Source organism: Balaenoptera physalus (assembly GCF_965194825.1).
Source record: "Balaenoptera physalus genome assembly, chromosome: 11".
Classification (NCBI taxonomy): Eukaryota; Metazoa; Chordata; class Mammalia; order Artiodactyla; family Balaenopteridae; genus Balaenoptera; species Balaenoptera physalus.
This window is the reverse complement of record NC_138896.1, coordinates 12,330,825-12,354,094: the sequence shown is the minus strand read 5'-3', so window position 1 is coordinate 12,354,094 and position 23,270 is coordinate 12,330,825. Positions and strand designations below refer to the sequence as shown.

At 44.9% G+C, this 23,270-nt stretch overlaps 1 protein-coding gene across 1 annotated transcript; it reads right to left on the bottom strand.

Annotated features, from left to right (window-relative positions):
• Positions 1-3: 3 nt before the first annotated feature.
• LOC309638825 (uncharacterized protein) lies at positions 4-22,547 on the bottom strand. The gene is made up of 2 exons (XM_082415249.1): positions 16,793-22,547; positions 4-12,863 (listed from the first exon to the last, which is right to left on the bottom strand). The coding sequence occupies exon 2, from the start codon at positions 9,160-9,162 to the stop codon at positions 8,143-8,145; it is 1,020 nt and encodes a 339-aa protein (XP_082271375.1). The 5' UTR covers positions 9,163-12,863; positions 16,793-22,547; the 3' UTR covers positions 4-8,142.
• Positions 22,548-23,270: the final 723 nt, after the last annotated feature.

The following is a 23,270-nucleotide window of genomic DNA, read 5'->3' as shown; positions in this document are numbered from 1 at the left end:
AACACCCCCTTCCTTTACCCTAAAATGTAGGTCTGCCCTTATCACACAGATACCTCATACACTCCATGCCTACCCCCACCCCCATTTCCATTCTTAACCCTGCCAGAGAAGGTTCTAGAAACACAAAATATAACAACTCCCCCATTATAACAGAAGGCAAATACAACATGTGAGGACAGGAAGAGACCAAGCTGTTCTGTGACAGACAGGATCACCCCTACAGTCCCTGCTTTGCCCCTGAGTGTGGTTATCATGTGCTTTCTGCAAACAATCCATTATTTTTATGCCCTCAATCATCTAGCATATAACCTCTCACCCTCACTCCAAAGCCGTCCCATACTCAGTGCCCTGAAATATCACAGATGGTGCCAACTGCCTCGTGGCTTCCACGACCCTCGAGTTGTCTGCTTCATTTTACTGGCTGTAATAGATGGCCTGGTCTTGCTGCACCACAAAATTGAGACAGGCCCTATCCTTCAAATTCCTTCCCGTGCACGCTGTTGGAAAGGGAGAGTCATTTATGGTCTCTCCTACTGGATTGTCTGTAAATGATAGGGCTGCATTTATAGGTTATATTTTCGGCAGGAATATCCAGCTCAAGGCTGAGAAATTTCCCTGCAGGGCAGATTACAGGGAAAGTGTGGGTGTCTTTTTTTTTTTTTTTTTAACTTTCTGGTCTTGGCAATTAATATTTAATGTAATACATCACCATGAATCACTGGGGGAGGCTCTCCTACAGTACTCATTAGCTTATTAAAATGAACACAACTGTTCTGGCTGATCTAAATTGTAGAATGATGACAAAAATAACAATAATAATAAATCTCACATTAATTTCATCCTGTCTTCTGTAATATTTCAGCTTGCCCTCCCCTGAGTCTGCGGGGTAGGGATGAGAACTTGAAACTAAAAGGGAAACCTGCCACCACAGCCTCAGGACTGTCATCCTCTCAGCTCAGGATGGCTCCCACCTGGGAAGCTCTGCTCTGTACCTGAGGGAGCAGGAATGGGTGAACACTCTCTCCTACACACCCCAGGCCATCACTTGGCCACTTCAACCTACTTCCGAGAGTCAATATAGCCTAGTAAGTCATTCCCAAACTTTGCTGCACACGAGAAACAGCTGCAGATCTCTAAACAATCCTGGCTCTCATCTGAGACACTCTAATGTCATCAGTCTGGGCTGTAACCTGGGAATTTGGGGGGTTTTCAAAGCTCCCCCAAGTGATCCCAGTGTGCAGCCAAATGTGGGAACCACTGGCCCAATAGTCAAGGCACACTTTGGGTTAAGGCTTTACCACCAATAGCAGGACAACTTTGAGCAAGTCACATATTCTTTCTACACCTCAGTTTCCTAATCTGTAAAATGGACCTAGTCATGGTATCTACCTCACAGGTATTAGTAAATGAGAGCATGCATGCTGATGGTTTACCCCAGTGCCTAGCACACAGTAAGCAGGCAGTATGTGTTAATTATTGACATACTGATTGTTGCCATCATTATTATTTCTCTTGGCCTCTCTGGAGATCATGGAACCAAAGATTCTTTTGTTAGCAAGGACTCTACGTTCAGGAGTTACTGTTCAGAAGTCCCCAGCAGGTGACCATCCAGTTTGGCTTGCTAGCACTTTCTCCACCCAGTGGAACTCATCGTGGTAGTAGACTCCCACATAGACAATTCGAGGGTACGATGGGAGAGGGGGGAATTGGGGGTTCAAATCTGACAAAGTAGGTAGTACTGTAAAGCTTCATTCACTCAGCAAGCATTTATTGAACATCTGCACCAAGTACTGTGCTGGGACCACTAGGAGAAAGACATAAACTCATGGTCCACTTAACACAAATCGCCAGCTCTTGGTCACCCCACAGCCAGTTAAAGCTGAGAAGCCTAAATTAATTCTTTTGCTGGGGCTTTTCTGTTTGCTTGGAATCCCTCAGAGCCATGGTGGTGGCCCAGTTCTTCGGCCATCCTGACCTCTCCTATCCATCCCCTCACGCCCTACCTTTGATCAATTTCTTCCCACTCCTTTCCCCTACCCTGTGCCTCTACTTAGTGTTCTCAGACTAGCTGTGTCATTCAAATATCCCAACTCTTGTGCCTCTTCCGATACTACTTCTCTGCCTTTCCTCGTGGGTTACTATCTTTCTGTATGACTTGTTAATCATGACCACGCAATACATACCTGCTCTTTCAAAACAACTCATATGGATGCCTGTCTAGGATTTTATCCCCTTATAAACCAATAATCAATATTTTAGAGAAGTTTAGTATAATCCTATCATCCCATTTTTCTGTTCCTCTTCCCAACAAAATGCCCCAAAGTTGTCTATTCTTGAGTCTTCACACATTTCTTGATATTTTCTTCTAAACCCTCTATTCTCAAGTTTCCACCCCTAGCACACCACTACCTCCCACTCATCCATGCTACTGGTGGACCCCTGCCGTAAGTGCAGTTCTGATGCTAACCACCCAGAGTTAGTGCAGACACGTCTCCACAAGACTGCCGCACTATCAGGGGTCCCTAGGCCACCCACACTTATGACCAATGGTGTGGTCATAAGTGTGACCCCTCCACATTCAGGGTTTCCCACCCCTACACATTCAGGGGTTCCCACAACTCTCAGGTTTGATAATTCACTAGAAGGACTCACAGAAGTCTGGAAAGCACTATGCTTATGATTATACAATAGTTTCATTATGAAGGATACAAATCAGAACAAGCCAAATGAAGGAACTCACAGAGCGAGGTCTGGGAGAGTCCTGAACACAGTTTGTGTGCCCCTCTCCATGGAATCAGGGCATGTCACCCTCACAGTACATCAATGTGGCCACCAAGCAGAAAGTTCCAGCCAGCTTCAGTAATAGGCATGACTGATTGAATCACTGGCCTTGTGAGTAAATGCAACCTCCAGCCCTTCTCCACTCCCCAAGGTCAGAAAATTAGGCTGATATCACAGGGCTCAAAGCTCCAACCCTCTAAACACAGGGTTGATCTTTCTGGCATGGGTGACCCCCATCCTGAATCGTCTCATTAGCATAAGCTATCTAGGAGCCCACCCCGAGTCACCTCTTTAGCATAAATTATCAAGGCACACCATGAATAAAAAAGACATGCCTACCACTTGGATAATTCCAAGGAACCCAGGAGAAAGGCAAGCCAAATTCTTTATTTTACAGCAACCTCCATCTTGCAGATCCAAGAGCAGTGTTGTACTTCTTAGCAGTGTTTGACAATTGATCACTTCTTTTTTCTTGAGAGTTTTCTCACTGAGCTCTCTGGTGGTCCTCCTACCTCTCTGGCCATGCCTTCTCCTTCACTGGAGGCTACTCCCCTTCTTAGCCTCTAAGTCTAGAGTGCCCAGACCCCTTCTCTAGCTCTACCTTCTTTCGCCCAGTCCCAGGCCTGTAATTAACAAAAGTACATTGAGCCACAGCTGCGTCTTGTCATCCTGGGGCCTGTGTCACTGCAGCAAGCCCCAGAAACCCAGACCTCTGTTCCACAGGAGATCCACACAGCCCGGCACCTCAGACACACGTGCCACTGCTGCAGCAAGCGCACCTGTGCCTCAGGACCGAGGTGCTATGCCGGTTCTGCAGGCACCTCAATCCCAGCACCCTGACTCCACTGCCGCTCTGAGTGCCAGCATGGCTGACCTGGTGCAAAGAAGAATCCCCTCGGCTAGAACTCACTCCCACGGGCAAAAAAAGGAGACTAGGTAGATCCCAGCAGTCTTTTCCTCCAAGGTCCCTAATAACTCCAGCGATCACTTCCACCTGCAGGACCTTCCCAGACTTGGCTAAAGAAGATGGTGCACACTTGGCTGATGTTGATTTTGGCTGTCACCGCTGCATGGAGCCTACGCCGCTGTGCCCCCCCAGGAATCCCTGACGCCGACCCCACCCAGCTGGTGCCCTCATAGCCACCTTCAAGAGAAATTCTTTCCCCACTGAAGAAAGTCTCAGAAGACTGGGAGAGGTGACCGCTTCCTCGCCTTACTACTCTGGCTAGTAGTAAGCCTCGGAGGCAACAGGCTGCGCTCGGTAAGTCAGCCCCCTATTTTTACCCTAAATGTTCAAAGCTGAACCAGACACAGAACTGTATCAGCAGTCAACCCACTAGGCAGGTCCCCCTCATTGCATCTGTATCTGTTTTCAATTCCTTCCAAATATTTGTACAACCGCAGAGCACTAGCAGGCCCGGGCAAAACTAAGAGGCCACCTAGAGCCTAGACAGAAAGAGAATCCAACATGAGTTGTTTAAAAACAGTGCAACAGCAAACAAAAACTTGTGACTTCCATTTCTGTGACATCTCCAAATTGTTTTGGAATTTATCAAAAACACTTGGAAGATGTAAACACTGGGAAAGTAAAAGCTTTGGAGTTGCCGAGCTGGCTAGAGTCTCCTGTAGACCAAACTAAGCTGTTTAAATGCTTGTGCCTGGCTGCAATTGGGGACTTCTGTTCCTCTGGCAGGGGGGCTGAATCAGAACGAAAATTATGCCTTGACCTGACTCAAAGGTGTGCATTCCTAGTTCAGTGCCTTGGTCCTTGAGCTTATCCAGACGGTGAGATTTTTGAGGGCTGGGATCTTGTCCTTGGCATCTTTGAACATCTTGCAATTCTTACTGCTCAGCCTCATTTATAACTGGAGCCCCATAAACATGGACTGGTTCCTTGCTGCACGTTACTAAAATGTGATTGGGCTTCTGGGAGCTTGACACGTTATCAGATGGAAGTAGTATTTTGTATAATAGTATGAATAGCTTATAGGCTGTGCAAAGGGAGTCTATAACAGGCAAAAAGAATGTTCTGGAAAATATTTTAATTTATAGCACCAAAGAAGAGAAGAAATGGCACAATTTCAAATAAGAAAAACCAGGTGTCTTGCTGTTGCCAGTAGAACTGTTCTGACTGATCCCAGCATCAGTCTCTTTCACTTGGCTGGGGAGAGAGTCCACCCACAGTAGAATCATGCACTGACCCCTGGGGATTCAGCAGATAGGACAATGACCTAGAAGCCTGACCAGGCTGCGGGAGCAGCCAGCAGATACTCTGCATGCTGGAAATGATAAGTTACTATAAACTGTGCCATGAGCCACATACAGAAGCAATTTGTAAATGGTTCCTTACAAAGTTGGGGGACATTGAGGACAAGCCAGAACACACAGGAAGGATGGAAACTCATGTCATCCTCTTAGTGCCTCCAACCTGATGACGAGGTTTTATCCCGCAGGTTGCAGAAGCTAGACCCCTTTGTCACGGAGCTAAACCGCCGCCTCGCCCAGGGGTTTGAAAAGCTGAGGGAGGGTCCCAGAGAAGGTGAGGTAGCTGCAGGCCAGCCACTGTCCTACACCAACAATATGTGCCAGCAGATAAGTGATAATGTGCATGGGCTGCTAAGCGCAAAGGCAGTGTGGAAGTCTCCAGTCTTGTGTAAGATGTCACTGTGGGCCACCCTAACTGGAAATATGCAGGGAGGGGGAAATCTGGTCTGCACAGTGCAGACTAGCCACGTTGACACATGACAAAGCCGCCACGCTTTCTGAGACCAGCTCCTCCCTGCAGGGCTATGTGGGTCTCTGGCACAAGCAGCCTGTCCCTGCCCTTCTCCGTCTTCTCCCACAGTCCCCTTCCCACCTGATTCCCTCCTTGCTTCTTTTCATTTTCCCCATTATCCGTGAAGGTCAAAGTGTCTGATGATTGGATGTTTCAGAAACTGTTAGGATCAAGAAGGGCCCAAAAGGGCCCAGCAAATACCTAACCAGGCTGTGGGGACCACTGCTCTTCAGTGGGATGGAAACCTGGGGTGCAGACCCCAGACCCAGGGTTTCTGACACCCTCTAACCAGACTGAAATAGGCTTGGACTGTTTTTTTGGTTCTATCCTTCGGAGCCCAAAAAAATGAAAGTGAGGCAGATTATAATGGTAATTTTACTTTCTCAAATTTGGAACCATATCTACCCAACATTGAACAATATTCTGGAAATGCAGTGGTTTTTTGTTTTTTTTTTTGTTTTTTCTCTTCTTTCCACAAGAGGATAAGTATCTTATTATCACAAATGAAACCTTAACAGATTCAGAGAAAGGGCTGTACCACCCTTAGGAATCTAAATCCAGATCTTTTACACATTTTCCATGGATACAAATCTCAATTGTTCACCACCTCTCATTGATCATAATCAAAAGATAGACGAGACAAATTTCCAAGGGGAGGCTTGGTCCTTAAGTAGAAATACCTGTTTCCATGGTGACATCCTATTAAGTTATAGTTTGGAACAGGGAACTGAAAAAAGTAGTTGAATAGAGATTCTGAATTTTAAATCCATATCATCAGTTAGAGCGTTGAGGGATTTGAACGCCTCCAGAATAATTTCACACACTGGGAAGGATGAGTCACCAGTCACTTCATGAGGGCCATTCCTCGCTCAGGCAGGCAGCTTTGTATCTAGGCCTACCTGGAAGAGCTGAGGAGATACACATGAGTTTAGTTACTGACCCTGAATTGGGAAAGTTCTGTCTTTGTCCACAGAATTTAAACTTCTCTGAAGCATGACTTAAGAATTTGTTATTCAACAAGTGGATTTTCCTCTCCTGGGGTCAATTAAATACTCATTAGAGGAATGGTTCACAGCCTTGGCTGTAAGTTAGAATAACCTGGAGAGCTTCTTAAACAATACTGATGCCAGAGTCCCACCCCTAGAGATTCTGATTCAGTCCGATTGGACTTGGGCCCAGGCAATGGTATGCTTTCAAAACTCCCCAATGAGCCTAAAGTGCATCGGGGGTCTAGGGTCTCTCTCCTGGTTAAATAGTTTCCACTGTGGCTTAAGAAGAGGCAGGTCTCCACTGCTCATGCTTCCATTTAATGGGTGTTTGTTAAGGAGCAGGCTGAGGAATGAATTAACTTACCTGACTTAACCTGTCAGCAACCCCCTGGGGTAGATGTTATCATGATCTCCATTTTGTAAGTGAGAAAACTAAAGTGTAGAAAGGTTAAATTGTTGCCTGAGTTTGCAAAGCTTCGAAGCATAGAGCTGGCTTTAAACTCTTACGTGGTGTCAACCAAGCCCATGCTGTTAGCCACCGTTATATTTCCCGCCCCATCACTGGATAGTCCACCGGCCACTGAGGAAACGCCCAGTTGTCCAGTTCTCACCACTTCACAGAAGAGGCAGAAGCAGGGAGAGAAAATAAATGCATCTCATAGGCTATAGTTTAGAGGTCTGATAATAAGTTCATAGAGTCTTAGGGCTGGCAGAGAAGGTCAAGGACACCAGGTGCAACCACTTTATTTTCTAGATGAGGAAACATAAATCCAGAAAGAGTAAGTGATTTCCAAGGTTTATAAGTAGGTTGACCTCAGAGTCCCATCTCCTCGTTCTAAGTGAAGTGATTTTCTCCGGCACCCGTTAGTTTCCCATTTACCATCTAGTAGAGGAGAGGGCACAAGGGGACCGGCAAACTCAACTCGCAGCGTTAACGTGAGCGAATGTGTTCTCAGAGGCTAATGTGGTGTCATAGGCGGGGAGTACGGAGGAGGAGGAATTGCTTGTGGCTGGTGAGATTGGGGGAAACTTCACGGAGAAGTGGCTTTTAAGTTGAGCCAAAATCAGGTAGGCTTCCATCTTGCTGAGCTGAAAGAGAGAACATTCCATAGGGAGGGAAGAGTGTACGCAAAGGCAGGAAGAGGGGAGATTTGTTGACCATCAGGTGGCCTGAATTGTCTTAACAGAGGACACCTGTGAGGAAAAGAAGCAAGAGACAAGATGAGGAAGTGGGAGCTAGGGCGCCGACCGAGGGGGCTGGACCCTAATGCAAAGGCAGTGGGACCGTGGCTGCTGCGTCCGGTGAGTGGGGACTGAAGTGGGCAGTGGCGAGGGTCAGAGACAAGTCACAGAGTCCGTCCTCTCACAAGGCACGGGAGGCTGAGCTCCTGCTGAGGTCTTGGGAGAGGAGAGAGGATGGAGACAGTGGGGTGGGGAGCAGAGCGCCGCAGCGGGATGCGGATGAGCGCGGGGGTGATGAGGCTGAGAGACGGAAACCGGCCTCAGCGGGGGATGCGACTGTGCTCGCCCTGGACCCCACCCCGTAAAGCAGAAACCAGAGCAAAAAGAGAAGGTGGGATGAGAACGTCCTTCTGGTCATTTCACTAAAAATCTGCCTTCCAAGGTGAGAGCCCAGCGGGAGAGGAAAGCCCTGCAGGAAAGGGGACGGGGCTGAGCTGAGCTGCGGGCGGGAGGAGAGGAGAGGGCGGAGGCCGAGGGGAAGCCGGCTGGAGAGGACATGCGTGCGCTGGGAGCAGACGGGCGTCGTCGGAGGAAAGCCTCCGCTGTCTGCCCCGGGCCTGGTTGGACAGGTGACCAAAGTGGTCTCAAAAGGGACAGTAAGTGGCGAGAACAAAGTTCTGGGGGAATGTTATGAACCCAACTGCCCTGAATCAAATCCTCTTGAACACAAGCATAGCCCACGGAATCGGTTGAGATCATGCAAAGAGACAGAATTCCATTCAGGTAGCTTAACTGCAGAGACTTTAAAGCAGGTGTGGGCATAGCTAAATATACCAACCCCCAGAGACCGGAAACAGCAGAAGCCACACACCCCTGGGCCTGAGCAGAGGGCAGTGAAGGCAGGGCTGCAGTCCCAGAGAGGACGGTCATCAGTGCGGTGCCAGCGCAGGGATGGGCAGAGAAGAAACACCCTGACCTCTCTCCCGCTGCCAGGTTCCTGTGCGATTCCCACTGGCTGCTCACAACAGGAAGTGGAGGGCAAGGCAGCCCAGGGATGATTGTTAGGGACCAGCCTCCCCAAGCGCAGAGCAAGGCAGAGAAGTGATTTGGGGGCAGAGCAAATGGAGACGAACTAGCATGCCCAGCAAGCAAACAGCCTTGGTCCTGAGTCCGTAAGAGTCCGCTGGCGTGTGACAGACACTGCTCTTCTCTCCGTGCCGGTGAATGATGGGCCGAACCTTCTAGGGGAGGAGGGAACTCCTGGCTCCGCACAGCTTTGCTGCTGCAGCTCACCAGCTGCTTCTTCCCAAATGTCTGAAAACTAGCATCTTTGGAATCTTGCATGAATGCTTTGTATTGTAAAAATGACAACCGGATGAGCATGAACCTTTCCTGTGATGGCAAACCTTGTCCTCTTATGCCCATATTTTCCATAAACTAAACTCTGCCGAAGTACTTTTGTACTAAGTGTGAGAGGAAGCTTGGGAGATGTGGTTTGGCAGGTGAATTATGGGAATTCCGAGATATTTGGTTTTTGAAGGTAAGAGGAAAATTATTGCATCGCTCATAAAGCCCTTTGCCACACCCAGTACGAGAAAAATTTAAATGTACAGGTTTGGAACAGGAGAAAGGAAATGCAGGGAATGACTAGAGATCAAAATGTTAAGTTGTATAGGATTAGAAAAGATACTTACAGCTGAAACGATTTGTTGCAAAACCCGGGGAAAGAGTGAATTATTTGCATAACAGAAGGCATCCCTCCACGACTTCACTCACTTTGCACTGCCCAGTTGCCCAGCCCCAGGAGATCAGTGCCCTCGTGACAGCCTCGAGCCTCCTCGGCAGGCCTGACATAACACCCCCAGGCCTGCTAGCCCTTCATCCTAAGTTTGACAGGGTGCTAAGAGTCCATCAAATCAAAATTGCATTGTCCATTTAAAAACAGCTTTTTTTCAGGAGAAAAAGACATTACCAAATCATATGCTCACATCGATTTTCAGAAACATAAAATTAGAAGAAAAACCTTCCATCAAATTTCAAATCTTCCAACTTCCAGGGTATCAGCTAGAAGTTGTTTTCCTGATCACAGTAATTCTCATGAAAGTACCAATGAGTCTGAATTTGCTTAAGGAGAATTCTTCTCTTCCAAAGAGTATGCTGCTAACCTAAATGACTCTCTCATTTGTGGAACAGGGAAAAGGAGATACTTTTGACCCAGAAAAAACGTCTTCAGCCATTTGGTATCCTATTTCCAAATATTATTGCCACCAGACTTTTGCGCTCAAGAACTCAAAAGAGCTTTTCTGAGTCACCAGTTGTTTTCCAAGAATATCAGCGAAGGAAACAGTAGAAAGGGATGGGGATCAATCCCTATTTCCAACTCAGCATCAGTGAGACCTCTCAAAGTCAACTAATTATAGGAACCACCTATGGTTTTTGGCAAAATGACACTGATGACAAGGAGAAATAAGTCCTCTTTAACATAAAATACCCCACTACCCTCTAAGACGAAGGCCCACATATGACCAGTGCTAAGGAGAGGAGTATACAATGCAGGACAGAAGATTAGGAGATTTGGTTTGTCAAAAAGGCCAGGGAAGTCTTTTTTTTCTTTTTTAATTGAAGTATAGTTGATTCACAATGTTGTGTTAATTTCTGCTGTACAGCAAAGTGACTCAGTTATACACATATATACATTCTTTTTTATATTCTTTTCCATTATGGTTTATCCAAGGGTATTGAATATAGTTCCCTGTGCTATACAGTAGGACCTTGTTGTTTATCCATTCTGTATGTAATAGTTTGCATCCACTAACCCCAAACTCCCAGTCCATCCCTCCCCCATGCCCCCTCCCCTTTGGCAACCACAAGTCTGTTCTCTATGTCTGTGAGTCTATTTCTGTTTCACAGATAGGTTAATTTGTGGCATATTTTAGATTCCACATATAAGTGATATCATCCGGTATTTGTCTTTCTCTTTCTGACTTACTTCACTTAGTATGATAATCTCTAGTTGCACCCATGTTGCTGCAAATGGCATTATTTCATTCTTTTTTATGGCTGAGTAGTAGTATCCCACTGTATATGTGTACCACATCTCCTTTATCCATTCATCTGTCGATGGACATTTGGGTTGTTTCCATGTCTTGGCTATTGTGAATAGTGCTGCTATGAACATAGGGGTAAGGCCAGGGAAGTCTTGACCTGAGATCTGAAGGATAATTAGAAGTCAACTAGGCAAAGAAGGTAGGGAAAGTATGTTCAAAGGCCCTGTGGTAGAAAGGACCATGGCAGGTAGGTGAAATTAAAAGTAGTCACTAATGACTGGGACTGAGATTGTAGGGAGGTAGGGAGTTTCTGGGCCAAGAAAATCCACAGGTCCATGCAGCATCTGTAGCCAGTGTTCAGGAATTGTTTTCTGTTTCTTTGCTTGCTTGCTTATTTGTTCTCTATCTTTCAAGCAGTGGAGGGAAGAAGGGAAGATGGCACTAACAGGCTTGCCTTTTAAGACAGTCACTCTGACTATAGTATAGAGAATGGAATACAGGGGCAAGGGTGATGGGGAAGACCAGTTAAGAAACCATTGCAATAGTCAAGGCAAGAGATGATGGGAGCTTAAACCAGAGTGGAGACAATGACCAGATCTGAGAAATATTTAGAAGAAAAAAATCATTGAACCTGGCGACATTGGAAATGGGAGTGTAGCGGGGAGGGATCAAGGATGGCACCTACATTTCTAGCTTGTGTAACAGGTGGAACCATTCACCAAAATTGGAAATACTGGAAAGAAGACCAGGTTGGAGGCGAAAGATGGTGAGTTTGGGTTGAGGCATTTTGTGTTCAGATGCCCTTGAGAAATCCAAGAGGAAATATGTAGGAGGAAGTTGGGCAAGCAGGTCAGAAGAGAGGTCAAGATTGGAAGTGGAAATGTGGGAATCAACTGCATGAAGTCAATTAAAGCTGTGGGTATAAGTAACAGAAGTATAGAATTAAAGGAGAAAATGGGGCTGGATAGAGTAGAACATGGTACGAAGGACAGAGTGTGGTCAGAGAGGTAGAAGAAAATACTGAGGGGCAAGAAGGCTCCCAGAAACCTAGTAAAGAGCATTTCAAGAAGAATATGGTCAATGGTGCCAGAACAATTGGAGAGGTCAAGAAAGGTAAGGCCTGAAAATAGGTCCTTTTGAATTGGTTGATACAGCAACCATTGTGATCCTGGTAAGAAATAATACAAGAACGCCTACGCACAGTTCTCTGATTGAAAAAAAAACAATATTTTTTTGGAGAAAAAGTATATGGCCTGCAAACATTTGTTTTTCCTAAATTTGCTCTTACGGAAAAAAAAAAAAATCTGTACTTTAGCCATCTAGGGTCAACCAGATTGGAGACCTGCAGGTAATTCAGTGGGTGATGAGGAGTAGGGTGGAACCAGCTGAGGAAAGAAAGGAGGTCTCTTGGCACTGGGCTGACAGAGCTGACTCCTGGCAGCTCCTTACCCTCTGTCCTGTGTCCTGTCCTGTGTTGGTTTCCTAGGGCTCTGTAATAAATTACTACACGCTGGGTGGCTTAAAACAACAGAAATTTACTCTCACAGCTTTGGAGGCTAGAAGTCCCACATCAAGGTGTTGACAGCACCACGCTGCCTCCAAAAGCTCTGGGAGGGGATCCTTCCTTGCTTCCTCCAGCTTTGGTAACTCCCGGTGTCCTTGGCTCGTGGCTGCTTCCATTATCATGTGGTCTCCTCTTGAGTCTTCCCCCTTCTCTTCTTTTCTAATGACATCTACCACTGGATTTAGAGCCCACTCTATTCCAGGGTGATCCCGTCTCAAGATCCTTAACATAATTACTTCTGCAAAGACTTTTTTTCCAAATAAGGTCACAACCACAGGTTCCAATGGACATATCTTTGTAGGGACCACCATTCAACTCACTCCACCCTCCCATTCCCGTCTCCTGGAGTATCATTTCATCTAATCTGAACGTCTCCATCCCCAGACTGAAGAGCCAACAATCCTATCCCTGCCCCTTTAATACCCAGCCCCAACCTTACCCAGCCAGGTCATAGGAGCCACCAAATTCCATGTAGAGCTGAGTGTCCTTCTTCCCTGGCCAGCTGCTCCAGACTCTTCTTTTTCCTAGAGGAAGGTAGGTGTCCCAGACCCCAGAGCTCACTGCGGCTGGTAGGTAATTTTACTGTGCTGGATGTATTTCCCCATAGACACATTGCTAAACTGCATCACTAGGTTCTATCCCCTTCTTCATTCAAGACTTTAGGTGTCGCTTAGGATAAATGGTATTTTATGGATGTGGGGGAGGGGAGGGGAACCAACCATAGTTTAAATACATTGTATTGATAGTTTTCCAAGTTCCAAATGAACTTGTGAGGCAAAGTCCATTTGCGCACCAGGGATTCTGTGAAGGTTTCCTATATCAGCTACTGAATGAGAATTAGAACTCAAGAGTATTGATGAATAATTGGTCACTGTAACCATGAGGGAAAGACACGTGGGGCTACATCACATGTCTGTGAGGTGGGCGGGGGCTCTTGCTGGCTGCTTTCTCCATTGAGGACAGAGAACCATGCACGTGGATCTAAGTAGTTTCCCATGAAAGAGATTTTTATGGGCTTCATGACTCAAGAACTGTATCTTCTTTCCAAACTGATGAAGAACAAAAAGTAGCACTTTATTGAGCTACTACAGTAAATGCTGTTTTAATAATAACAGGTAGACTTCCTCTCCTCCTAAGAGCTCATGTATTCTATTATGCATTTAACTTCTCTTTACAAAAGTTCAGAAAAGCACTTTCAGATACCACTTCAAGGTGCATTTGGGGAAATCAAGGCACGGAGTTGATAAATGACTGCTGGGCCACGTTTTGGCCACCCATGAGGCAATTCATCCCTTCTCACCATCACAAAAGACTCTTAAGACTTAAAATTGTCCTTCAAAACTGTGTCTGTAGCTGAGAAAGAAATAGGATGCAGACCTCATTTTCCAGGTTTTGTGTCTTATCTTGTAAATCAGTGGTTCCCAAATTGGGTAGTGGTTAAATCGACTTGTTAAAAGTTTACTTTCTGTTCTGCCTCAGACCCACAGCATCAGAACCACCAGAGGGTGAGACTAGGGTGCTGTTGGCTGCATCCCTCCCCCCTTTTCTGATGCTCAGTCACATTTGGGTCCCCCCGCTATGGGTCTCCTGGGGAGCTTTGCTTGGCTGTCTTTAGGCCCTCTGGTTTCTGGACCTTCCAGTAGTACAGTGTGCTGTCTGGACGCATTTGGTCTTTGGTAACCACATCCGGGCCCAAGTTGTCTCCTGGGGGATGAAGCTGTGCTAAAGAACTGTCCGTCTGTGAGCTTCCCTAGTCACAAAAATTAGAAGGTAATTCCCTTGTACCAGGGTCTGCCTCGGACAAACTAATGAAGCCAGTTCTCTGTGTCCTAGCCTTCAATCAGCATAGGGGATAAAGCATGGAGTCGGACAGCCATGTGAACTTAGGCAAGCCTTCAGTTTCTCCCTGGGCTTGAGCCTCAGTTTCCTCATCTGTACAATGGATGGGGTTGGGGGTGGGTAGTAGAACGGCAATGTAAAAGGACGGTTACTAAAAGAATCAAATGGTATCTGTTAAATGCCTGGCATGGTTTTCAACAAATGGCAATTCTCTTTTCCTTTCCCTAGAAGGTCTCCATTTCTGTCACGTGAATTCTGGGAATCTCTGTTCCTTCTTTCTGTTAGAACAAGGTTGTGGCATATCTTTCTGTGTGTGTGTACATTTAAGTTTTTTACCTTTTTGCAAGTTTTTAGCTTTTTAAGTTAAAAGTTAAGTTTTTAAATTTTGCACTTTACAATTAACTACCTGATTTTCCCATGTTGGCTGAGGAGAACCATTAACTGTAGTTCTTAGTTAAATAAGCAACTTTCTATGATTCTCACCCAGCAGAGTTACCCAGGTGGGAAGTAGTTTGATTGCAAGTCTACTGCAGTTTGGAGCGTTAGTCAGGAGCTTGTCTGAGCCCGTTGTTTATTGCTTTTGTTCGTGAGGTGGTGTCTGTGGCATTGCTTTTCCAACCAATAATCACAGGGCTTCTCGCTATATCCAGGTTTGGGCTCATTTGAGAGTCCTCCTGCCCCAAAGCCCCAAAATGAATTTTGGATACTCCACAGACATCTCTATTTTGCAGCCAACAATCTTAAACACAACCTCCAAATTTGATGAGGTAACATCTCAACAGGCAGAGATGTGATTTTATTTATATTGTATATGGAATGGAAGGCTTGTCTGCCCAGATACAGAAATTCAGAGCTCAGGAAACTGTAGTGTGACCAGCCATCCCAGTTTGCCTGGGACAGTGGTGTTTGCTGAACCTGGGAGTTCCAGGTTTAAAACTGACAACATCCAGGCAAATTGGGACAAGTTGACCTCCCTAGCAGGGAAGGGCTGGGCACAATAGAAGACCTTTCCATCCTCTTTCAACACCTGGAAGTAGGTGAAGTTCTCATCAACTGGTCTTCCGCCCCCACCTATGGGTAAAGTGGCCCAGGTAAGGCGTGCTCCTTGGCAGTCTCTGGTACAACTGCACGCTTTGTGCTGGACTCCAGGGTCTAGAGAAATCCTCACTCTTTGAATTCTAAAAATGGTTGGAGAATAGCAAACAGAGCAGCTGGAACTTCCCACTTCTGGAATCCTGGGAATTCGCTCAGAATTATCTTTCAGTCAGACATTATGCTCCAGGGCCAGTCTTATGGCAGACAGAGAATGGGGAAGTTGACAGACTCTCCCATTTACTAGCAGTGTGGCTTGGACAAGTCCTCTCTAAATGTGAATTTCCTCACCTGCACTTTGGTGATGACAACATCTCCTTCAAAGAGCAATGGTGAGGGACTTCCCTGATGGCGCAGTGGTTAAGAGTCCGCCTGCCAATGCAGGGGACACGGGTTCGAGCCCTGGTCCAGGAAGATCCCACATGTCGCAGAGCAACTAAGCCGTGCACCACAACTACTGAACCCATGCGCCTAGAGCCCGTGCTCCCCAACAGAAGAAACCACTGCAAGGAGAAGCCTGCACACCACAACGAATAGTAGCCCCTGCTCGCCACAGTTAGAGAAAGCCTGCACAAAGCAACAAAGACCCAATGGAGCCAAAAATAAATTTAAAAAATTTTTTAAATCTTAAAGAAAAAAAGCAATGGTGAGAATCCTGCAGGTACCAAGCACTCACTAACAAAGGCACTGAACTCATGCCTGTTTCTCTCTCCATCTCCATGCCCTTGATGAGACGTATATTTAGGGATGGTGTGATGACAGCCTCCAAACTTTCCTCCATGAGTTTAGATTCTAACACTCACTGTTAGAATTGCAGAACATTGAGTTGGAAAAAAATTTTTCAATGTTCTGCTCTCCTCCAAAATGAGTATCGTTAATGATCCGTGAGCCTATGAGTTATAAAAATCCAGATTCTCCAATCTAGCCATCCAACAGATAAAGAAACTGAGGCCCAGAGTGGACGGGTGGGTGACACACCTGCTACATAGCAGATCTAGAATCCAGTCCTCTAACTTCCAATCTTCTGATCCAGTGGCTCCTCCATCACACTGTCTCCTAATCCCTTTCCTCAAGGATTTGGTCTCTGGCAATGGAAAGAGTTGGGAGAACAAGAATAAAAGCCTTAAGAAGATACTAGCACTTTATTGATGCTTGATTAAAGGGGGCAAGAGCTGGTTTTACTAGAAGAAAGTGGGAAGGCCAATGGGGGAGGGACAAGAAGACAGGGTTTAGAAGAAACACTAACTAAAAAGAAGAAAGCAAACTTTACCCAACTAGTCTACGTCAAGGTGACCCCAATCAAGAGACTCTGCTTGACTGCTTGATGATAGTGACCCAAACATGGCTACTTTTTTTAAGGGGTCCAATTCTAGCTCCTGTGACAATTACTAAGACATAGGACTCCCTGACATGGAAAAGTGGAAACAGCAGCCCCTTCATAAAATGGGGTGCTGGCGCCAGCTTTCCCAGGCTATCAGATAAGCCTCTTTTGTATCTAGGGCACAGGTAATAGCAGGCTCACCTGTTTCATTATATCTGTGATTCCGCAGTGCTTCTGCTTACACCTCGGGGCTGCCCCTGTAATTTAGGCTTGTGTCTTAAGACGGCTCTCCCCTTGATAACTCGTGCTGGTGATGTGAAATCACTTTGTAAGCTGGGAGGGACTGGAATGCGTAATCGAAAAGCTGTACCCAATTTGCCCAGCCTAAGAATCTGACAGTTGGAAAGGTAGAAAGTGCTTCTTGCCAAGAATGGATTGTGAAATGGATTAGAAAATGAAGGCTGTTTGGCATTCACCCCTTTGCAGCTCACAGGTAGCCTTGAGGGCTGCAGTGTAACCCCACCACTTTGCCCAAGAGGGAACTATGACTGTGATTCCAGGTTACTTTAACTGTAGATTATTTTGTCCTAAACGGTAGATAAGAATTAGGATTCAGACTCAATTCCCACCTCCTTACTAATCTGTGAAGAAAAACGAGCCTGTTTATCAGGTCCTTGGGAAGCTGGAGATTTAGCTAGATTTAGTAATGCCCTATGACAGAGATAAAGTCTTTCCAAGAATAATAGAAGCAATATAGAATGTGATATTCTAAAAAGTGTGTTCAATTATGCATTAGATTAAAATGGAAAATAAATTATAGGTGAAATTGCACATAACAAAGAAGATTTCTGAGCTCTGTCCCTGACCCACTTATTAAGAACTGTATTCAGTGGGTCAGAATTTCATTAAACCAAAAGAAGTTAATGATTTCTTGAAGTTTGTCAAAATGGGTTTGACACGTAGTGAGAAAATAATAATATCAATAGTAATAACTTATGTAAATGCTTATCTTGTGTCAAGGGAGAAACCAGTCACTTCCATGCATCTTATAGCTGACACAAAAATAAGCATACAGTAAATGTTAGGTATTGTTATAGTCATCACATTTAACCATTACAATCCTATGAGTTGTGTACCTTTATTGTTCCCACTTTGTACATGAGCAAACTGAGGTCCCAAGACGTCGGTAATTTGTCCAGCCGCCCACAGATGTATGTGTTGGACATGAGGTATTAGTTCATTTCTATCTAACTGGGAGGCCATGCTTCAGACTGCTATGCTTTAGTGCCTCCCTGCTGTCCACATTGCCCTTGTTTAAGGCCTTTGTCCACGCGGCAAAATCAGTTATGCAACTAAAGATAAGAATCACATATGGGCTTCCCTGGTGGCGCAGTGGTTGAGAATCTGCCTGCCAATGCAGGGGACACGGGTTCGAGCCCTGGTCTGGGAAGATCCCACGTGCCGTGGAGCGACTAGGCCCGTGAGCCACAACTACTGAGCCTGCGCGTCTGGAGCCTGTGCTCCGCAACAAGAGAGGCCGCGATAGTGAGAGGCCCGCGCACCGTGATGAAGAGTGGCCCCCGCTTGCCGCAACTGGAGAAAGCCCTCGCACAGAAACGAAGACCCAACACAGCCATAAATAAATAAAATTTTAAAAATAATAATAATAATCACATAGATTAGATATGTGTGAATTTTTAGCATTGTGTATGGATAAGAGTGTGGGCTTTGGAACCAACCCTACTACTTACCAGCTATGTGGTAAGTTACTAAACTCCCTGTGTCTTGGTTTCCTAGTCTGTAAAATGAGATAATACCTCGCACACAGGGCTGTTGGAGGGAAAAAATTAACACCAGATAACTCCTCTGTAAATGTTACCTATTATTATTACTAAATGAACCTGCTATCTTTTTTTTTTTTTAATTTTTTGGCCATGTGGCGCGTTATGTAGGACCTTAGTTCCCCGACCAGGGATCGAACCCACGCCCCCTGCATTGGAAGCACGGAATCTTGACTACTGGACCACCAGGGAAGTCCTGAACCTGCTATCTTAAAGGTAAATAGCCTCTCAATGACGATACTTGCCTACACAATTTTAACACAATATTTTGTAAAAAGTGTAATAAAGTCTTGAGACATTTTTCCAGCTAGGGAAGACACCATCATCCTAGCTGACAGCTGTAAATTCTAGGACACTGAGCTTGCCCCAGCCCTGTGAGTGATGGTTCTAGAGTGTCTTAAACCACAAGGAATGGAGAGTCAGTTGTATCAGGTACCTTTTCCCTTTGGGATTTGCACACACTGATGAGTACACGTTGTGTGAAGAGGACTGAAATGAGCAGAGTCCTTTTCACAGGGAGCAGGTGTGAAAGTGTCATTGCAGTCATGGCCACAGCCACTGTTTTCAGAACAGCTAGGCGGGTCAGCTTCCGGTTAGGCAGGAGGCTCCTGCTTTCATTGGAGAGACGCGAGACTCCCCAGGCAGGCTCTCCTGCCAGAAACTATGAACTCCTCATCTGTCATTCCACCATTATAGCTTCATCTCTAGCTCTCAAAGGCCCTTTCTCCTGAAGAATCCACGAATAGGGTTTCAATACACCTGGAAGGTTCCGGGATTTTAGCAGAACCCACCCTGATTGCCTAATCAGTTGACACCTTCTGCAAGCATCCAGATGAAAAGTAAAATCCTTCTCAGGACTGGACCCAGGAGGGTGAGGGAGCAAGCAGTGAAGCCAGCCTAAGAGTCTCTGTCCTGGTGTGGGTCTCCAAGGCCCTTGAGGCATTAACAACCTGTCTTGCCCTTAAAGAGACATTCATTAATTGAATTAGCTGTTTGTGCCTTTGTCTACAAGATTATACAGAAAAGCTTCTGAGATGCAGAATTCCCACAGTCTTTATTTGCCTTCACTGAAGGGCCTGATTATTAAATTATGTTTGTCGTTAAACCATTAGTGATTCGCACATTTAAGTCTAATTAAAAATGGGCTACTCTGCTTAATGATTGTTGCAAAGGAGATAACTCCTCAGTAATTCTAAACATTTACCCTCCATCTAGTGGGAAATGCAGTTTTTACCAGGGGCTGGGCCACCAGGAGCTTTCTCAGTAAATGCAGGTCCCTCTCAGGCGGGTTGAACTGTCCTCCTGTTAAGGACACTATCTTCAGATGTTACTCAATTATCTTCAAGGCGAGGAGACAAGAGGGGAAATGAGGTCAGTGCATAGGACCACAGAAGACATTCCCTCTCCACTTCTCTGTAGTTCAAATGAAAAAATTTCCTTACTCAGAAACGAAGGATTTAAGATTCATACCTAAATGTTAATTTTGTGAAAATCAAAATTGTTTTATCTTCCAGTGTATTGTATTTGCTTCTTTTTCCCCCCCAAAGTATATTTACTTATTTTAAAATCCAAAGTGTCGTAATTAGTTTTCACAAAAAACGTACTGTCTTTTGGGCTTCGGGTTTTTTTGTTTTGGTTTGGTTTTTTGGGTTTTTTTTTTTTTATTTATTGAAGCAAAATCTGATTACAAAATTGTTATGCTGATACCTTCATACATCCTTGCTCAATTCCCTGCCCTGGAAAATCACATTTGGATTTTTCAAGCCTGTCCTGTCTGTTCAGTTCTCTAGTTATGGAGATACAATGATAGTGGTAATGCATAAAGGTGGGCGGCAGAGAGGACCACTGTTCAGAAGTATATCTTTCTTCTCCTGTCCATATATAAAATCCAGGAATTATTAGCCTAGACCAAGGACCCAGCTTTTGCCAAATCACTAAGAGTTCTATACCCTCTTCTCCCTGGGGGACCCCAGCAGAGGGAAGACACAAGCATGTGCTGGCTCAGAGGCACCAAATGTACCGGAGATCCCCTCTCCTGCTAGAGAAGCAGCACTCTTGGTGAGACAAGAGCCAGAGTTTGGCCTTGAATCTTGGCTCAGCCCTTAGTATTTGGTGGGACTTGGGAATGTTACCCAGCTTCTTGAACCTCTATTTCCCCACTTACAGAAGCAAGGTTTAAAATAGATTTGTAATGAGAATTGAATGAGACCACGTTTCAAAGCAAATGGCAAAAGATATTTAGCCAAAGTTAATTTCCTTTCTCTGATCTAACTATTGATTATGAGTTTCTAACTCCCTCTATAAACCATTCTCCTTTTCAGAATTTTAATCTAGTCTTGTCTTTGGCAGCTGTCCCCAGAGGAGTTATGATTTATGAAGTTTCAGGACAGAATGCTAATTTTAAAATCTTTGTAGCTGCTAGCAAGTATGACTTAAGGCACACACAGAGAACGATAAATATTTGATGTGTAGTGGGTTGAATGGTGGCCCTCCGCAAAGATATGTGTTTGCCCTTATCCCAGGAACCTGTGAATGTGACCTTATTGGGGAAAAAAAGACGCAATGAAGTTAAGGATCTTGAGATGAGATCTTCCCGGATTATCCAGGGAGGCCCTAGATGCCGTGATACGTGTCCTTATATAAGTAAGACTTAGGGAGAGAACACAGATAGAAGAAGAGGAGACGATGTGACCATCGAGGCAGAGACTAGAGTCTTGTGGCCACAAGTCAAGGAATGCTGACAGTCACCAGACACTGGAAGAGGCAGAGAATAGATTCTCCCCTAGAGTTCCCAGAGGGAGTGCGCCCTGCTGGACTTAGAACTTCTAGCCTCCAAACTAGAAGTGAGAGACAAAATTTCTGTTGTTTTAAGTCACCAAATTTGTGGTGCCTTGTTACAGTAGCCACAGGAACCTAATACAGGGTGCTACTATTATTAATAAACATAGATTTCCTTCCTCTCAATTTTGTTGTAAACCTAAAACTGCTCTAAAAAGTAAAGTCTTAAACATATATATGCATATATATATATGTGTATGTGTGTGTATATACATATGTTTTTTATTTTATTTTAAACCATTACTTTTTTAGCTTTGATACAGAGAAGTTAGAAAAGCCCCTTCTCTTGGTATTTTTCCAATAACAATCTTTACTAAAACAAAGGCAGTCAAGGGTGGAAGGAAGAGTTTCTCAGGACATTGAAGTCCTATTAAGTCATTCTGCTTGTAATCCCCAAAAATGTGCCATGAGTACTATGGAAAAATAAGAAGAGAAACCACTCTTTTAAAAGTGTTTGCCTTTATACTCTTGCATGTCAACACTGACGGTGCCAGGGAGCCGCAAATACCAATGCACTTGACATTATTACCAGTGGGGGACTTTCCATCCTCACCCTCACAACCACCCCAAATCCAGTAAACAAGGATAATGAAGACATCTGTTGCCTCCATCACCCCTCTTGCAACGCTTGCAATGCTGGTAACCTCCAACACTTTATTGACAAAAGTAAAACTTTGGCTCAGTTCTCTGTTCTTTAAAAAGCCCATATATCACCATTTGGCATCTCCAGGTTTGACTCATTCAGGATATTGTATTCTTTTCATGAGTACACAATGAGCTAAAGTCCTCTCAAGGGTATAGGTGTGCGTTCAGGAAGAAAAGTTTATGAGATTTTCTTCTTAATTCTGATCATTGAAAATTAGCCTTCTCATAAAAAAACAATATCCCTTTTTCCTAAGGGTGTTGTACAACTGGAAGATCAGAGCACATCATGAACAAAGTATCAAATTGAATGTAAAATGGATTAAAGGTGATTTAGAAATGTGAGCAGCAGCAGGGAAGCTGTGGTACCTGTGATAGTATTAAGACTCGAGTTGGGGGTGATTATCTTACATCTCGGTTCAAATGAGGTTAATGGGCTTTCAAATCATCACTGGGGGAGGGCAGGCAGAACCTGCATCTTTCATGTGAGGAGTCCAAGTTCCTTGGCTTGTTTTACAAATCCTTTAGTATGTGACCTTTTACTTAAGTCAATACTCCCTTTTTTTTTTTTTTTCCCCATTTCTTCCACTTATTTGGTACATTCTATTGCTCTCTTCCACAAGAGTAAAGAAAGCATTGCAGGCTTCCCTGGTGGCGCAGTGGTTGAGAATCTGCCTGCCAATGCAGGGGACACGGGTTCGAGCCCTGGTCTGGGAAGATCCCACATGCTGCGGAGCAACTGGGCCCGTGAGCCACAATTACTGAGCCTGCGCGTCTGGAGCCTGTGCTCCACAACAAGAGAGGCCGCGATAGTGAGAGGCCCGCACACCGTGATGAAGAGTGGCCCCCACTTGCCACAACTAGAAGAAAGCCCTCGCACAGAAACGAAGACCCAACACAGCCATAAATAAATAAATAAATATTTATTTAAAAAAAAAAAAAAGCATTGCATAGAACAGAATTTTGACCTAATTTTGACTTTCTTCAGGAAAAAATTTATACAGTCATTTCCTGCTTTTAAGTACAAGCTATCCCTGGAGATTAAGTGGCTCATTATGGGACAGAATAGTAACTTCACATATTCCTGTATCTTTGTTCCCAGCACGTAGTAGGTACTCAATAGATACTGACTACTGAATGAATATGTTTAAATGTACATTTTTGAGCATCATAAGTAAAAAGTATCAAATGAGTAAGTCATGAAGCAAAGAATAAGTCTTTATTAGGCAGCATGGAAAAAGAACCAATAAGTGATCAATATTTAATCAGCACCTACTACATGTCAGGCACTTTTTAGGCACTGGGAATGCAGTGAATGAAACAGTCTCTTCCCTCATGGCACTGTCATTCTAGCTGGA

What these genes read in the sequence shown, in the direction of transcription:
- LOC309638825 (XM_082415249.1), bottom strand. Translation starts at nt 9,162, where the DNA reads ATGGAAAATATGGGCATAAGAGGACAAGGTTTGCCATCACAGGAAAGG.